Source organism: Musca autumnalis, unplaced genomic scaffold (genome assembly GCF_047663935.1).
Source record: "Musca autumnalis isolate F117 unplaced genomic scaffold, ASM4766393v1 scaffold_2, whole genome shotgun sequence".
In the NCBI taxonomy this organism is placed as follows: domain Eukaryota; kingdom Metazoa; phylum Arthropoda; class Insecta; order Diptera; family Muscidae; genus Musca; species Musca autumnalis.
In genome coordinates, this window is record NW_027411755.1 from 96,153,508 (window position 1) to 96,173,514 (window position 20,007).

General features: G+C 34.8%; 1 protein-coding gene across 1 annotated transcript in view; it reads right to left on the reverse strand.

Moving 5' to 3' along the window:
- The window catches only part of Pp2A-29B (Protein phosphatase PP2A regulatory subunit A), a 38,283-nt gene extending 20,049 nt beyond the window's left edge, over window positions 1-18,234 (reverse strand). Inside the window, exon 1 of the mRNA XM_073968571.1 lies at window positions 17,805-18,234. Within this exon, the coding sequence (XP_073824672.1) occupies window positions 17,805-17,888 (84 nt within the window). The 5' untranslated portion in view covers window positions 17,889-18,234. The remainder of the gene's footprint in view (window positions 1-17,804) is intronic.
- Window positions 18,235-20,007: the final 1,773 nt, after the last annotated feature.

Sequence of the window (20,007 nt, forward strand, 5' to 3'; positions counted from 1 at the left end):
CATATCATATACAATAAAATATTTTTTCTAACCAAATCGATCATATCGCCTAATCAACATGGTTTCTTTTCGGGCAGATCAACCGTTTCTAATTTGGCAACATTCAGTGAATTTTGTTTATCAACGTTGGAGCAGGGAAGTCAGTTGGAAACTATCTATACAGACTTTTCTAAAGCCTTTGATAAGGTATCGCACACAATTTTATTACTTAAATTGAAAAGTATGGGTTTTCATTCAATCTTCTTAAAGTGGATTGAGTCCTATTTATCTAACAGAATTTGTCAAGTTATTGTTGGGGACTATTTATCATATTCATATATACAAACATCCGGAGTTCCTCATGGGAGTGTGTTAGGCCCTCTCCTTTTTAATTTATTCATTAATGATGTTTCAATATGTTTTCACAGGTCAAAGTTTTTACTTTATGCGGATGATCTTAAGATTTTCTCAAAAGTAAATTCTGTACTTGACGCTGTTTATATTCAATCAGACTTGAATAATTTCTATGATTGGTGTCGGAAAAATAAATTACCATTAAATGTGTCCAAATGCTTTCATTTATCTTATAATAAATTACGTCATCCTATTCATTGCTCTTTTACATTGGGTGAGAATGCAATTACAACTGTCACTTCAATTCGTGATCTCGGGGTCATCTTTGATTCAGCAATGACATTTTTACCCCACATTGATTACATACTCCCTAAAACATATAAAATGCTAGCTTTCATAAAGCGAAACGGTAAAGATTTTACAGATCCTCGTACCCTGAAAGTAATTTTCACGGCGTATGTCAGATCTAAAATTGAATATGCCTCAATAATATGGAATCCACATAGTAAAAACCATATTTCTCGTATTGAGAGAGTTCAGCGAGTATTTGTCAAATATGCTTTAAGATCATTTCAGTTCGTTGGTTCCTCCACTTACATATCAAAATGTCCGTTGCTTGGGTTGCAAACCCTTGAGCATAGACGGAAAATTCAATCGGCTTTGTTTATTTTTGATATATTGAATAATACGATTAATTCTTCTGAATTATTATCATTGATACCAATGTATGCTCCTCCGCGGCAAATGAGGTACGTTGACGTTTTTAATATACCAATGCATCGAACAAATTATGCTCGACATAGTCCCTTAACGCGTGCTTTTTATTATATTAATGAGATTAGTATGAACTACCAAAGGAAATATAATCAACATTTAGAGTTTTGCATTTCGAAAGAGAACTTTAAATTGTATTTTATTACTGTATTTAATTAAATTTAACTTTGTTATCATAGTCTGTAAGGAATTTATGTTCTAAAGACTGAAATAAATAAATAAATAAATAAAAAATAAATAAATAATATGTTCTTCATTATTTATGCGTCTAATGACGATTTTAACATCTATACATTTCAACCCTTTAGCAATAAGCATATTTTTAACTATTTTAGGGTCCTTTTTCTCAAAATTCAAAAGGATTGCCTTGTATGGTCTATCGAATTTCGTTCCATATTAGAAATACTGAAATTCAAATTGAGATGCTGCTTTCTCGCAAACTAATTTGTAATCTTCCTCCTTGGTACAATACAATTTATGTCCAATAGAAATTTTTTTGACCGAATATTCGGTTATATTTAACATTCTGCACATTTCATGCAACTGTTCGATTTTGCATTTGAGCAATGTTATTGGTGGTACTCTCACCTTCTTAATCGTCTCATTATCGATAATTATTTCTTCTCCAGCGTTAACGTCATCATTGTCGTCATCGATTGTTTGCAATGGATGATAATAGTTTTGGTTCTCTGTTCGCAGAGAGTTTGGTTTGTTTTTTTTGCTCATGTTGGAGCCATGAGTAACGGCTCCTTCACCGTGAGAGCGCTTAATGTTGTAGTTGTTTAAGAATTAACAAAAGATAACTGTGTGATGATGTTTGCAAAGAAACGTCACTTGTTAATGCGAAAGAAAAACACACGTCTGTCGAGTAACAAGTGAACAAGACTGATCTCCTCTACAAATACTATAAATAAATACTACAAATAAATACGAATGGAAGAACTAATATTTCTCATGGGCTTAAATAACATAGCCTTAGATTTCTGAACATTAACCGAAAAGTTGTTAGAGTTAAGCCGACGATTTATAATTTCTAAGGAACAATTAACATCAGTTTCTAAATCTGTAATCAAACAATTTCTAAAGAATAAATGCATGTCGTCTGCATACAAAAATGGGAAACAATCTCGACTACTTATACAGTTAACGATATCATTGATATATAGTATAAAGAGAAGCGGACCCAAGACGGATCCCTGCGGAACACCACTATTGATAATGCGTTTGTTGAGAAAGAACCACTTAGGCTAACAAACTGCGAACGGTTTGAAAGATATGAATAAATCAACCTACATGACGAGCTATCAAAGGAAAAGTTATTCTTCAGCTTTTCATTCAATAATACATGGTCAACTTTATCAAAAGCTTTAGACAAATCAAGAACTACTAGCACACCAAGATGAAGAAGATGCGTTACGGTACTAAGACCACGACGAAACGACTATATAATCTATGATCTGATTTTTCATAAGATGCTCGGCTACTTTAGACAACGCGGGAAGTATTCTTATGCGTCGCAAATTTTCCATACATAATGACTCTTAATATTTAGGTATTGGAACCACACGGACATTTTTCCAACACGAAGGGAAACAAGAAGTTGTAAGAATTGAGTTGAAAAACTTTAGGAAATAAGCAGATAAATAAGGAAATATGATCTTCAGGAATTTTATCGGAATACCGTCCGAACCTACCGCGTCCGACTTCACAGCACCAAAAGCACGAACAACATCCTCTTCAAATACGCAATTAAATGAGAATGTATGGCCTTGAGTAACACAAGCAGTAAGATGAACAGGTCTCGGACCCAAGGTGGAAAGGGGTTGAACAAAAAAATCGTTTAGAGTTTCAACATCAACTGGAATCTCCCCTGGGTTGGAGTCCTCATCCATATAGCCACCTGCACGATTTTTTCCACATCTGGGAGCTATCTAAACCATCAAACAAATTTGTATAAAACTTCCTCCTTTCTCTCCGTAAAACTGACTTGGCCTTGTTACGGTATGTACAAAAAATTTTCCAATTACCAGTCGTCGGGTCCCTCAAATATTCATTGTAAGCCATATCACGCAACGAAAATGTTCAGCACACTTCATCATCATTATCAACAGCCCTGTATCACCATCTGCAAGTAAAAAGCACCATTCAGAACATACATCACAGCCATGTCCCTTGCACACCATCTTCACCGTATGCACAAATCACCATATACCCAGAATATACATCACAGTCATGTCTCTTGAACACCATCATCGCCGTATGCACAAATCAACAATTAACCCAGAATATACATCACAGCCATGTCTTTTGCACACCATCGTCACCGTATGCACAAATCACCATATACCCAGAATATACATCACAGCTCATGTCTCTTGTACACCACCATCACCGTATGCACAAATCACCATATACCCATCACCCGTACATCATCATCTACAGACACGTAACATCATACAGCCTCATCTATAACAAACATCACATCACACTTCTACCTTACATCATCACCATTTGCTTGCACACATCACCATATAGCCGGATCCGCAATTACTTCATCCATAGCCGACTTACATTCCCATCACATCATAACATCATCATCATCATATACAACACAAATACCTCAATAGTCAGTATGATCACAATGGACCTCAAGGTCTCCGAGTGGAGTGGCTGCCAGCACGGCAGCTGCGCATCCTAAACCTAACCTAGCAACGACCGAGCCAATACAATTTCCCCGCATTTTAGCCAGGAATCTGTATTACTACTAAGTCGACGACGAATGGTGGGAACATAGGAGTATAAATTAGATATAACATCATTAAGCGCCTGAATCTGCGAGTTCACATTCAACGAAGATAAAGTAAGATCAAGGGAAATTTTTGATAGATATTTTTATAGTAGCTGGATACAATTTAACGACAAAGGTCCACGTTTTTATATAGCCCCCATAGAACGGCACCTCCCGAGATACCCCCCATTAAACGGTATCTCCCGAATTTCGGAATTTCCAAGGTTTGGAGATACAACATATTTCTGCACAGAACTTACGGCATAGGTCCACGTTTCAGTATAGCCCCTTAAGCGCGGTTCCGCTCGATTTTCGGTATTAATAAAGTTTTAGCTACATTTTTGATTTGATTTTGATTTATTTATATGTTGACCCGGACAAACTTAACACCGTATTCACTTATTAAAAGTAGAAGCATAAAAATTAGTTGAATTTCTTGTAACAGTATTACAAAATTCTATCATTTTTTTAAGTTTTTTTTTTTTTAATCAGGATATTTTTGAATTCACTTTTCGCGTAAGGACAAGATTATTAGGTTCTTAATGAACTCACGAAAATATATGCTGTTCGGTTTATTCGTTTTCGAGCTACAGTGGGCACCGCAGACAGTCTGTTGTTGTAACAATCTTTTTTCCATTCGTACGTAAACTTGATGAATGAAAACACATTTTGGTTTTTATATCAAATGATGTTTGTGTGTGGAAAACAAACAAAACTCTTGATTTTCCTACACTGATGTTTCTAAAACAAACTCAACAACCTCGTATGCATGCAGTATTTGATTCCAAAGAAAAAATATTAACCACAAAAACTTTTATGGACTTTACCTCCTTTCAACATACCAATTTTGACAAAACAAAAAACAATATTTTTGTTTTTCAATATTTTTTCTGATAGTCTGTCTGTGCTTAAAGCGGTCTTAAACGTCTCTAATTCAAATTGGTTCTCTGTGAATAAAATTTGAGACTTGCTAACAAATAAATATGTATAGCATACAACTATTTTTGGATAGCGTATCATGTCGGCATCACAAGAAATGTCAAATTATTATAGCTAATTCGGCTAAAAATGTAGCTAAAAACTTCAAAATATCTCAAATTAATTTTATAAATTAACAAACGTAAATACATATATAACAAAATAAACATTAATAGAATCAGCCATGCAACAGTAATATCATTACAAATTAAGGGCCTGCTTCACTACGTCGAAAGAAAACAAGTAAAAAAGTATCAGTCGGCTTTGCCGACAGAGATATACCCTCAGCCTGTGCAAATTGAAACACTTTTTTCACAAAAAACTTATGTATTTAGGGGGTTTCAAAATTTTGGTCCTATGAACCGACAAAAATGTTGATTAGGATTAAAGTTCAAAAACTTTGCGGAAAAGGTACTTAAAGGAATGGGCCGACATTGACCATGGGGGTGCCATAGGGGGTTTTTACACCCTTCGGGCTGTTTTCTCAAGAAGTATGGGCTTGCCCCTGAAACAACATTTACCATCGTAATTGAGGCAGCGAATGTAAGTTGCTTCAACAAAAATCAAAGTGATTCAATAGCAGGTCTTAAAGTGAACTTATCCAAAATTTTGTGTGGGAGGTACGGGATGGAGTGGACAAATATAGTCCATATTCGAACCTGATCTATATCTGGTAGATATTATGAGAATGTGTAAAGTATGGACCAAATCGGTCACTCACATCAAGAGTTATCGTGTGCACAATTTTTCCGAATATTTTTGAACTTTTGTGGGGTAGGTACCTGAAGGAGTGGACCGATATGGCTTATCTACGAACTTAAAGTAAGTTTGGAAACAATATTACGAAGGCCAAATTTTGGCCGGAATCGACATTTCCGTTCGAGAATTATCTTGCGCTTCCACCCATAAACATGGTGTCATAGGGTTTGTTTTTCAACTTTCAGGCTATTTTTTCAGGAAGTATGGACTTGCCCCTGAGGAAACTTGTACCTTCGTATAGCGGACAGTGAATACAATATGTTACAACAAAAACCAAGGCGATTCGAGAGCAGGTCCTAAACTGAACTTTTCCGAAATTTTGTGTGGGAGGTACTCGAAGGAGTTTACCGATTGAGTCCATATTGGAACCTCGTCTAAGTCTGGTAGAAATTTCATAATGTGCAAAATATGGACCAAATCGGTTACTCCCTTCAAGAGTTATCGTACGCACAAACTTCCCGAACATTTTCGAACTTTTGTGGGGGAGGTACCGGAAGGAGTGGACCGATATAATCCATCTTTGAACTTGAACTAAGTATGGACAAAATATTACGAAAGCCAAATTTTGGAACGAATCGGCAAATCCGTTCAAGAGTTATCTTGCGCTCCAACCACTACACACGGTGTCATAGGGTTTTTGTAACTTTCAGGGTATTTTCTCAGGAAGTATGGACTTGCCCCTAATGAAACCTACAGTGTCGTATAGAGGACAGCGAATACAACTTGCGTAAACAAAAATCAAAGCGATTCGAGACCAGGTCCTAAACTGAACTTTTCCGAAATTTTGTGTGGGAGGTACCCGAAGGAGTGGACCGATTGAGTCCATATTGGAACCTCATCTAAGTTTGGTAGAAATTACACGATGTGCAAAGTATGGACTAAATCGGTTATTCCCTACAAGAGTTATCGTGCGCACAAGTTTTGCGACAATTTTTGAACATTTGTGGGGGAGGTACCTGAAGGAGTGGACCTATATGGCCCATCTTCGAACTTAAATCGAATCTGGACAAAATATTTCGATAACCAAAATTTGAACCGAATCGATTGATCCGTTCGAGAGTTATCGTGCGCACCAGCCTGCCAGACAGACAGACAGACAGACGGACGGACATTGCTAGATCTACTCAAAATTGTCTGAAACGGATATCGTACAAACATACTTGGGGTCTAAAACCATTATTTCGATGAGGCACATTTTTGGTCGTATCAAAGTGTAAATACCCTCTTTAGCCTAAAGGCTGAGGGTATAATGATTGCGAACGAAAAACACCTAAACTTTGGTTTTCATGGCAATATTGATTTTGTGTTTGCATTAAGACAACTACAACATTTAAAAATCATACACGAGTTTAGTTGTTTTTCTTTAGTTTTCATTTTCGTTCGACATAGTGAAACAGGCTGTAAGACAAAATTTATGAATGCCGCAATTCATTAATATTAAAATTTACTCTTGTAACATTTTAAAGAGGAATTAAAAATCTTAACACGTGGTGGCAAATTGTTATAAACACGCGAATTTCTCACATAAAACGATTTTTTCAACAAAGGAGTCAACCGCGGAACAAGAATCTGTGTGTTCCTCACAGAACGAGAAAACGTGAACAGACTCAACGCACATAAAGGGGTCTGTAACTTAAGCACCTTATTCTAATATCTCTAGGTAGAACTAAGTCCAAACAGTACATCTTTCTCAAAATAAAGTGTACCTATTGAACGAATATGAATAAATTAATTTACAGGCTGTGGACGATATAGACGATGCAGCTTCCTAACTAAATTGGCATGATTTAATTTGTGAGAGGCCTTTTCTAAATCCAGTGACAACAACACGCAACAACAACCAGCACTGACAGCATTCTTTATATTGTCAGTCAACCCAACAAGAAGGGATGTTGTGCTGCGATTACTCCTGAATCCATACTGACTCTCATGCAACAGCGAATGTTCATTAATGTAGCCAAGCATTTGATTCTTCATAACATATTCTGCCATTTTTGAAAGAATCGGCATTATTGATACAGGTCTATATTCACCAGTGTCACCACTTTTGTGAATAGGCACAATTTTGGCTATTTTCCACAGCTTGGGAACGCAGACACAGTTAACATGGTATTAACATATGTAACAAAAATTGACCAATAAGAGGAAACACAAGCTTAAGAAACTTAAGCTGGAAACCATCAGAACCTACTGCTTTAGACTTAATTTTATTAAATGCAATTGCCAATTCATCATAGTCAACGCAACGAAACGAAAAACCATCATAAGCACCAACAGGAATACAAGAAACATCAAAGACATCCACAGACTGATTGGAAACAAAATCAGCATTCAACCTCTCAACATCCACATTCATCACATTCTTACTCAATATTGACCACATCTCTTTTGTGGTTTTATTCATAAATATATCTTTATGTGCAACCACCTTCAACCTCCTTATGACTTTCTTGGCACGATTTCTACAACAACAAAATATCTTCCAATTATCTATATTTTTATCACGAAGATATTCACTATATGCAGCATCCCTAAACGAAACATGATTTCGAATATCGGGAGATTTAAACCAATCCTCGTAATTAACCCACTTAGCGCCGAAAATTTTTTGTGAGAAAACTTAAAAATTTTTATGAAAATTGTATATTTGAGATTTTTTAAGCATTTTTTTAAAAATAACTTTTTTTCTCTAAAACGTATATTTTTCCTGCAATCGGGTCTTCTTTTAAAAGTTCCAAAAACTTTGGAGGGTAATAATATAGGTGTATCCTTACCTGCTAATCCCTTGGTTTTTGATTGAGAAAATACTCTTACTATATTCCTAACAAATCCCTGTCTTCATTTTTGATTAAATTGTTATCGCATATTTAAATGTTTCATCAAAAGTCGAAAATTACAAAAAAGTCGATTTTTTGAATAGGTTGGGTTTTTGGCCAATTGCGTGGAAATGCGTAGGTCAAATGAAGCGTTATCAGCGGGAACTTACAGATAACAGACAGATAACAAAAATATTCGAAAAAAACCAGAGTTTTACGTCAATTTTTGCAACCATTTTTTGTGGCGTTTAAACGACCAGTGGCTTTATTTGGGTTAATCCTACAATACTTTCTTTTAATAGGAACAACACCTTACAAATACTGAAAGCCACAATCCAAAACATTGACCTGAGAATCAACATCTGCCACAGCATACACATCATCGAAGTTGCACAAAACAAAGGCATTAGAAAGCGCTGCAGGGTCAAAAGAACTATAGTGTACATACTCATAAAATTTCCGACAACGACAACTCGGTACAATAAAAAATACAAAAATAAACGAATGATCAGAAATTCCAGGATACGAAAACTAGTTCGAACACGCTAACAAACCCAAAGATAACAAAAAACAAACAATCCAATAAAGAAGTAGAGGAATGCGCAACATCAACATGCGTTGGCATTGAATTGTGTGTGTACAACAGATAAATTCAATCGACTACAAACTTCTCTTACCATTAAACTCCGGGGCAGGTCAAAGAAGTTGTTATTAAAGTCTCCCATAATAACAACATTGGAGTACCTAACCACCAACTCAGATATATCTTCCTCCATGGTCATAAAATCGCCATGTGGCAAATAAACTACATCAATTAGTTCACAATTACTTCACAAAAAACATATTCAACAAAACCATAAGACGTTCCTCTACACACAAGTTTATGTCTCATGTCCTGTGCAACATATAACACAACACGACCTCCTCTACAATCAGGACGATCATTCCTGTAACAAATATAGTTGGGTATAAGTATGGCCTCATTCGAAACTGTAGGTTTTAACCACGATTCTGTCACACCAAAAATGTCAAGATTATTCCGCTCTAAAATGTTCCTTAGGTTCATGAATTACAGAAGTATTCTTACTTAAATAAAAGCTTCTAATATTCATATGACCCACATTGAAATTGCCTCTAAAATTACATAGCTTACTCGACAAGAAAGTATTATAAAAAGTTATAAATGAACAGCTTTTCATTTTAATTGGGTTATTTGCACTGCTATTATGTTGCACACGAAAAACCTTCCTGAGCACAAAACTTTGATGGTGTTTCTTAATAGTTGCATATTTATGTAAAATATTTTAGCCATCGAGGTCAGGCACCTTATAAGAATTCGCTGATGCAGATAATAAAATTGCTTTAACGATTTATAACAGTATTATTGCAATTTTCGTACATAGCAGTTCCGCACTGCTATTATTTTGCACGCAACTGACCTCAAATATATCCAAAAATATAATGTTTTTATTTATTTATTTTTATTTATTTATAAATATAAACTTATAGTAAATATAAGAGTATATACAGTAAAAAAGCATTAACTACTATGGTCATCAGCTATTACATACATACAACGACAAATATAAAAAAAAATTGAAAAAAATTGAAATGATTTAAATACCCAACAAAATTTATTTGAAGTTGTTCCTTGTGATAGAGTCATGAAAAAAGCATTCTGTTCTTCACATTTCGACAATGTCCAATTTGAATCCATTTCATAAAATTTTCATATTTTAGCAATGTTTACATTTATAATAACTTTTTGCAAATAAAATACTTATGGCCTGTTTCACTAAGACGATTCCAATTCGTTCGAACTACCACCAAACTTGTTTTTTTTTTTTGAAAAATATTTAAATTATTTTTGTTTTCAATCGAACAAACATTTTCTAAAGCATTAGGCGTTTGGTAGTAATTCGAACGACACACAACTTGACCAAAAATTATGAAATTAAAAAATGTTGTGTAGCGTTACATAAAGCTATTTTAAAGGGCTTTTAGTAAATTATATATAAAATATTGATACAAAGTATATAATTTCAATAGAGAGAGTTTACAAAATATTTATATATAACTTTGAAATTTAGAACAGAGTATAATAAATTACGAGTAGTCTTTATATTTCAAAGATTTTCAGTATTTCTTCCTCTTTAAAGTACATATCCTATATCCCATATTAACTTCAGTCCCATTAAAAAGTTTTGTCTTATTTTTTCCTTATTAAGTTATCAATTTAACACATTTTTACCACGAGGACTGATTCTGATAAGAAGATCTATCTAAAAACCTATTAATGTTATTTGTATACCATTAATTAATTGAAATAAATAACTCCAAAAAAAGAATAAATCGAATCCGCGAGTGCAGATTGGGCTTGTACCGAACACCAAAACTTTAATATTTTACCAGAAGTGATAGAGTCCAAGCAAGCCAACTAAAAAATTCAGAAAACTACATTTATGGTCTGTTGCAGGACTGCAAGAATCTACTCATTTTTAGTAGTAAAAATGTGTAGATTCTTGCAGGTTCTGGAACAGGCATTTAGAAAAAAGAGAAAACATTCTTATCAGGAGTCGAGCGAAATCAACTACGACTCATAGACTCCGAATTCTACTCGCAGTACTGTTTGAGACTACGAAATCAACATTCTGTCTAGGCAAAATTTTAGCTAAGTCCTGACAAAATAGGTTAAGTCGAAAAACTCCATCAGTAGTGCGATTGTCTAACACCGACAAAAATCGGTAAAATTTCAACGCAAAATTATATATGCAAATTTCAATAAAAATTGACAACAGTCTTACTATCGGTATAACTTTACGACTGCTTTTTATTCGTCGCTAACTTACGGAAAAAATCGGTAATTACCGAAATTATAAGTATTTTAATTTTACCGACAATTGTCGGTATCTCAAAAATTGAGTTAGAGAATCGCTCTACTGGTATACCAATGGTTGTTGTTTCGCCTTATTTCTATCTTAATTGTACGATTAGATGTTTATGAACTCGATGACATTTAAAACTTTCCAGGGACTATGACTTCTGTCGGCACAGCGGAGGCAAACTTATGAAAATTCATAACTTTTGTTTTCTCGAAAACAAGTAAAAAAGTATCAGTCGGATTTGCCGACAGCTTGTGTGAGTTGAGACTTATGTATATCAATAGACAGATAGAATACGGGCTTCATAACCAACATTTTTGTCCTATAAATTGTGTGGTCAGGGAGTTTCAGAATTTCGTGGCTTTTTTTGGACGTATGAACTTTCCGACAAAAATATGGAAACATTTGGGTATAAAACTTCAAGATTGTGGGCGTTGCGATTAAATGCTTATGCTGAGCTCATAAGTTTGACTTCGATAAGGGCGCAAAAGTTTGGCACTTTTGTGCAGAAGATACCTAAAAGAATGGTCCATTTTGGAAGTGGACCTAATTTTGGAAGTCATTCCTTTTGATAGTTATATTGTCAAACCGTTATTTTAGTTGGTAATGGTAAGATTTAGAGCTTTTGAACCGTTATGTCAGGAAGCATGGACTTACCACGAAAAATAGAACATCGCTGTAACCAAGACCGCAAGCAGTAGCATTGGTCAAAATGTCCAATGGATTCTCCAACAAGCCCATAAATTGCACTTACATATGTTGAAATTTTGTGAGGGAAGTATCCGAAGATGTTGTCGCATATAAAACCTCTTGGTACTTGATATACTACATATGTACGTCTGGAAGTAATTTTAGGATGTTCAAAGTTTCGGTGAAATCGGATATTGAAATTTTGTGTGCGAGGTACCTGAAGGAGTGAACCGATATAATCCATATTCGAGCCTAATGTATGTCTCGAAGAAATCGATTTGGACCTTCGAGAGTTATTGTGCGCACCATTTTAGCGAAATGCGAGTATTTTGTAGTCTTGTGGGAAAAAGGAATGAACCAATATGACTTAAAGTCCGATTGATCCGTTTTCATGCGCTCGAGCCCGACAGAAGAACGAAATGGGCTAAATCGACGCCAAATTATTTGAAGCGGCTTTTGTCGAAAGATATGAGAAGTCAAAGGTCATTATTTCGATGAGATACATTTTTATCGTTAGCCTATAGGCCGAAATTACAGCAGATTTTAATACCATTTAACCAATATTTGAGCATTAATTTCGTTTACGGTTGTTTTCAGCTACAACTTTGTTAATGGTAGGAAAAAAATTCTGGTGGGTATGCTACTTATAGCAGATATTAGCACTTTATGACGCACAACAATAAACTTTTCTCCATTAAATAAATAATAAAAAAATTAAGGTAGTAAAACAATTTTCTAATTGGTTTTAGAGATATACTCCCGGGCCCCCAGATTTTCATTCTTTTTACCCTGTTTCTGGTCCATAGATACTAAACCGTTCACAATTAAAAAAATGATCGACTACAATTTTGTAGCAAATATATCAGTAAGCAACTTTCTGGAACATAAAAACTGTCTGCGAAAGGTTCTTAAAGGTCAAAATAGCAAAACACTTTAGAATTATTATAATTTTTAATTTTTTTCGGATTCTGCTCCACAGATATTGAACCGCTCAAAAATTAAGGATGCAGTCAACTACAAAAATGTACCTAAGACTTCAATAAACAACTTTGTAGAATATATGAACATTCTAGAAATGATTCTTTAAGCTGAAATTCACAAATAACTAAATTATTGCTGACGTTTTCCCCTGCTCAGGCCTGGAAGTAACAAACTGTTAAAAACTCAAAGAAATTTTAAAGGTTTGGCCTGAGTAGGAAACACTAATCACGTCATTAAGTAGATTGCATAATACAAAAAATTGACAAAATCTTAAATGTAATCCGAATTTTTTGAAAATATAGGTCCATTTACCCTTCAAAAATTACAGAAAGTAACAGTTTTAAGTACAGACTCCACGGGGAATTAAATGAGACCAAACTTATAATCATCGGGATAGTAGTTAGCATTACAAAAAACAAATTTTGGATTGGAATAATAGTTTTCACATGCATTCTAGAGTTGAAAATATGGGAAAAATTCTATAAGAGTGCTTCTTTTATTTTTCTTGAAACTCCCAAGAAAATGGGCGGATTTTGCTTTGTCTACATTCACAAGAAGGTTTCCCATTCATTGAGTGGAAACGGCCCGCAGAATACGCGATAAAATTTGCGATATTTTCGAAAACAATTTTAGGTGGTTTTCCTACCTTGGAATTTCTCGTATCTCGCGTTTTAGTAGATGGATTTTTCATGAGTAAAGATTTATTAGATCCGCAACGTAAAAATCTAAAATTTGCAATCAAGTACGAGTAAATCGAATGAAAATTGTAAAAATTAGGTCCGAAAAATATGATTTTTAGAAAAATGTTCGCACAAAATTTTCGTATTTGGATGCAGATTTCTGTGAAGCTGTGTAGGCTACATTCACGACACATATATCAGATAACTCAGAATCGCGAGTTCTACTATCCTATATACGATTTTTTTAAAAACCTGTTTGCGGAACGAAATTAGGAGAAAATTTCAAAAAACACTTAAAATCTGGCTTCAAAATGTCAGCATCATTTAATGGAAGACGCAGATCAAATTTTGAGAAGTTATACACTAGTGAGATGATCCTTATTTAGTTGCCTTCTACTTTTACTTTGACGGGGAAATCGTGAAAATTGTGTTTTAATCACAAAACGAGAGAAAACAAAAAAAAATGACACGTTGGCTTCAACCCATTTTTACCGATTATTTAACATAAATGTAGCCACATCTTCCACGCAAATTAACATTTAAGGCCAATATTTTTTGCCAAGTCTAAAAACTTTTCATTTTATCCAAAAGTATTTAATTTGTACAATATACAACTACATTTCGAGAGTTATTAAAGGCTAAACCTTGGCTTCAACTATGTTAAATTTTCAAAAATATTGCCCATATATGGACCAGAATCGATGAAAAAATTTTGACTTTTAAGAACTTTTTGCAGACAGAAAGTTGTTTACTGATAATTTGCTACATAACCGTAGTTAATTGTTTTCTATAATTTTGTACAGCGAACAAAGAATAAAGAACGCACTTGCTTTGGTATTTTGACCTTTCAGAGCCGTTTATACGGAGTTGGTATGTTCTAGAAAGATGCTTATTGAGATCTAAGGTACATTTTTAAAGGTGGTTGTTTGCTTCAAACTTGATCGGTTTCATGTCTGTAGACCAAAACCCGAGAAAAAAATGTTGAGAGTAATTTTACCTTGGCGATTTTTGACTTGAAGATGAAGTTTAATTGATTTTATATGTTCCCAATTTTTGATCTTTGTGAGAAGAGCTACGACTTTGCCTCTAATATTATGTCAAATTTCTTAACGGGTTGGAATTTATAATCCTGATAAAATGATCCCTATTTACATAAAAGCCTCAAATCTTTGGAGACCTATAACCGCGAAAGTTGATGAGATGGAGAAAAACTGCGAGGCACGTCTCTTATCTTTTTTGGTCTTCTTTCACACTGCGATGTCAGAATATGGTTAATAATTTTCGTGCCACATAGTGTAAGCTATACAATGGTATCTATATTATCAATATCCGAAGGAATGTTCGGAACTTCAGAATCCCATATCTCGGGAAGTATGAACTTCCGCAATAAGTGTCATATATATTTGTGAGGAACAAAATCTCCGAATTTTTTGAAATTTTTCCTAGAGGTAGGTATTGTTGCGATGAGCACGGGAACGTACAGTTTTCGTGGAGGACGGAGGTTACCCAATTATTTATTTTATCAAAAAAAAAGCCCAATATCGGGCTACAAATGATAGAAATTAATACAAAAAATATTTATAGATATTGCCAGTGATCGAAGAATTTACTATTTAATGGGGTTGATGCAAGAAGTACGAAAGCAGTTTACACTTAAACGTATGAGGCGATATAGCAAATTTTTTTTAAAAATGGTGGAAGAGTATTCCATAGTCGCGATACACGCATTTTAAACGAATGCTCGAAAATATTGTGATTATAGTAATACAAAATTTATTGAGGATTCCTTGTGGAATGCAGAATCGGAAAAAATGGTTTGATAAGTATAGGGTTCTTGATTTTTTACTATGTTAAATAGAAAGCAAATGTTTCTTGTTTCTATGAATTGTTACCCCCGGTCTTTCGGGGGGCATAAATTCATTATACGAACAGTTGGCAGAAAAATCTGAAATTTTACCTGATTGCAAAACTATAAAGCTTTTTGGGGGAAGTCCTTCTTCCCGAGATATGGGCCTCTGAAGTTCCGAAAATTGCCTTGTTTGCTTGGAAAAAAATTACAAAATTACAAAAATTACATAGGAGAAAGTCTTAAATCCCCGGCCGAAGGCCGGCTAATTATATATCCGTTGTATTGCATATGATAGTGTATTCTGCAAGCTTTACAAGGGTACCCATATTGTCATTATCCGTTCAAAAAAGACGATAATGAAAAACAAGGGAATTTCCGGAGCTTCAAAGGCCCATTTCTCGGGAGGTATGGACTTCCCCCCGAAGGACTTAATTTTTTTTAATTATGACGAGAAGAAATTCCTGTGGTAAAAATTTCATATTTTTCCCCGGCCAAAGCCGGCTTCTTAAGAACACTTTCAATTAAAGAGAGTTTTGATCGCGTAGCCAACTTTTGTCCCTGTCCGAAATGTCAAGACCCATATCTGGGGAAGTATGGACTTCCCTCCCGGAAACTATATATCATTGTGTTCAGCGTCCCAAGGGCTAACTATGGTTAAAATTTCGGACCGCTCCGAGAGATGCCCCTAAACGACACTTGTTCCCCGCCTCTCGGGAATTGCCTTCCCTAAGAAAAAAAAGCGTTCCTTTACTTAAGATACCGGAACTTCTTTCCTTTACCGACCCACCGCAGAAAATTATGAAAAAATTACCACAGGTAGTGTTTTTTATCCCGATTCCAACGATGTATTGCTTTTGTTGCGGAAATGTATACTTCCCGAGATATGGGCCTCCAAATTTCCACAATGGCCCTAGTCTAAAATTTTGGCAAACCACCGCCGAAAACTATGAAAAAATTACCAGAGATAGTGCTTTTTATACCGAATCCAACGAGTTATTGCTTTTGTTGAAATGTATACTTCCCGAGATATGGGCCTCAAAAGATCCACAAAGACCCTAACCTATTTTTCTCCAAATAGCCGGCCTTCGGCCGGGATTTAAGACTTTCTCCTATGGACAGGTGCAAATCTCGGGAACGGGAACAACATTTTCTTTAAATATTTTCGTTGGAATCGGGATAAAAAGCACTATCTGTGGTAATTTTTTAATAATTTTCTGCGGTGGTTTGCCACCATTTTAGACTAGGGCCGTTGTGGATCTTTGGAGGCCCATATCTCGGGAAGTATACATTTCCGCAACAAAAGCAATACATGGTTGGAATCGGGATAAAAAGCACTATCTGTGGTAATTTTGTCATAATTTTCTGCGGTGGTTTCCCAACATTTTATACTAGGGCCTTTGTGGAACTTTGGAGGCCCATATCTCGGAAAGTATACATTTCCGCAACAAAAGCAATACATGGTTGGAATCGGGATAAAAAGCGCTATCTGTGGTAATTTTTTCATAATTTTCTGAGGTGGGTCGGTAAAGGAAAGATAAGCCAAGATACCATTTACTTCATATGAGCGAAGTTTACAACTTTGGCATAAGTTGAATATACGGACTGGATTCGGATCGATGATAAAAAAATTTCGATTTAAAGGAAATTTTTGTTCGCGTTAGCCGAGATTTGTTCCTGTCCATAGGAGAAAGTCTTAAATCCCCGGCCTTCGGCCGGCTATATGTGAAAAAATTTCGATTTAAACTACACTTATCGTCAAAACCAAGGAAATTTTTAAACTTTCGGAGCCTATATCTCGGGAAGTATGGACTTCCTGCCCATGATATATACATTAGCGTGATCAGCACTGCAAGCCCTACCTGTGATAAAAATTTCAGACGGATCCGAATCCAGTCCAAACATTCATCCTGGTCCGACAGAGGCACTGATATCTGCCTGTGGTGAAATTTTATACAAATCCAGACTGAGTGTAAATCCTATATAAGCCTATGATTTGCATAGTTTAAACTCCATGGATGTCTTTCAGACTAGAAGACTAGAGTGAGTACACACCTCGGCTATTTTATTAAATTAATGAAAGGACTTAAAAACGCTTGTTTCTAGCATAGCTGAATATTCCGCATGGAAATGTCAGGTCTATGCAACTGGCGTTTTCGTAGACAAATCAAATTTTTAATACATAAAAATATGTATTGGTTGGTGGCATTTAACCACATTTGATTTGTAATAATTGCGTGATACATAAGTATATGAATGTGTGTACATATTCATTACCTGCACATCTTCGTTTTTGAGTTCGTCAATAAGAACTGCAATTGGATATAGAGAATCGTCCACGGTTTTATCACTAGAAGCCATTGAAACACTTTATTCAAGGATACACAGATATTTTCACAAACTTTAAAATCCTCTTCTTCCAAATGATACACCTCAATATTTTGTAAATCACACAATACTAGCAAAAAGCTGTTTTTTTTTTTGAGAATTTACGAATGTTGAAAGACCAGTCGGAATTCATTCGTTTGTACCACCACAAGCCTTGCCAGATTGGAATTAAAATAACATTTTACTATAAATATGGTAGGCCTTGTATGCTCAGCGATGCCAACCATTATAATCATTAAATGAAATTTACACTAGCATTTATTATTGTAATAAACAGTTGAATACCAAATTTTATAAGTTGCAAGCTGGCAAAAGAAACAAGGTAGATGCATCGGTGAATTGCTACAACAAAAATATTATAACATGTAAAAATGTGTAATCAAGGCGAAAAAAATTTAATTTGTTTTGATATACAAAGTTGATTTTAATCAACCAAGACTAATATTTACGATGTATTAACGATAAAATAATTCATTATTTGTTCATTAGTTAGCATTAACATTATGCCACTATAATGTGCTAACGTAACAAATAGGCATTCAAGTATTTAACTCTAACTAGGCGTTTACACCAGACAGTTTGTCTTCAAATACAACTCTGATTTACTAACCCATGCAAACATTTGTCAGTGTCTTCCAGCTGTCTATCATTTTTTTTTCAAAGACAGTCGGGTTAACAATTGTTTGAAATATTTTGTAAAAATGTGTGAGATAATAATTGAAATGTTTTGAAAACAAAAGAACATGCACAAAAATACAATATGTGAACGAAAAACAAAAATAAATCCATGATTTTCAATTTTACAACCGTTTTTGCAGTTGCCAGGCAAGTTTTCGGATTTTGACAATCAATACATGAACTCCACTGTCCTGTCGTGTATAAACGCAGGGTAACATTTTCAATATTAAACAATAAATTTGTAATTTACCGTATGTTTTTTGAGACGAATTCAATTTACAAGAACCTCTTTTGACGTTTCAAATCGATTAGATGGGCTGATGCATCTACCTTGGTAATTGTGCTATGAACAAAAATCAGCTGACTGTCATTTAAAACCCCCAAAGGTATATATATATATATATGCAATTAGATTTGTAATGGAGTTATTAAATCCAGTTGAGGATTTATGGCTAGTCTAAATGAGCTATAACAGCCCGTTTCTGTATGGCGAAACACGCCCAAACTTTTGTGTGTTTTCACGAGCTTCACGAGCTCTGAAAATATAAGAAATATTATTCAGAATATTAATAACAAAAAATCTAGTGATTTTGATGGAACTTCAAATTATTTAATCAAAAAATTACCAGAAACAATTATTAAGTTCCTTACCATTATATTTAATAATTGCTTAAATTATGGATACTTCCCCATCAAGTGGAAGGTAGCGAAGATAATTCCTATAAGAAAAAAGGCGAACAGCGAAACTACATCCGATTTCCGTCCAATTTCCATGCTGTCCAATATAGAAAAATTGTATGAACGTGTCCTGAAAGAAAAGATGGAAAACCAGTTTATTATAAATCCTATTTCTAATTACCAATTTGGTTTTAAACAAGCTCATTCGACACAGCATGCTCTCATGAAATTCCACCATGACATTACCACGAAATTGAGAGATCAAAACTGTACGGTTGCTATATCCTTAGATATAGAAAAAGCATTTGATTCGGTATGTCACGAGGGGATTCTGTACAAGCTCGTGTATTTAAGAATTGATCCGATTTTGATAAAAGTTACTCAGAGCTTTCTAACACAAAGACAATTTACGGTACAAATTTAAAATTCCTTATCTTCTTATGGATTGGTGCAAAGTGGAGTACCACAAGGAAGTGTACTTGCCCCACTTCTGTTTAACCTGTTCCTACATGATTTTCCACATGTGACACGTGATTCTCAGGCTATATTATATGCATATGACTGCCTTATATATTCCCACGACATCTCTCCAAGAAATGCTCTAAATAAAGCAGCGGCACACCTTGAAATAATAAACGAATATTACAAATCATGGGGCATAAAAATAAACGCTGCCAAATCTGAAGCAATATGTATTAGAAATGCATCTGGCAAATGCCCAAGACTAGTCGTTCCG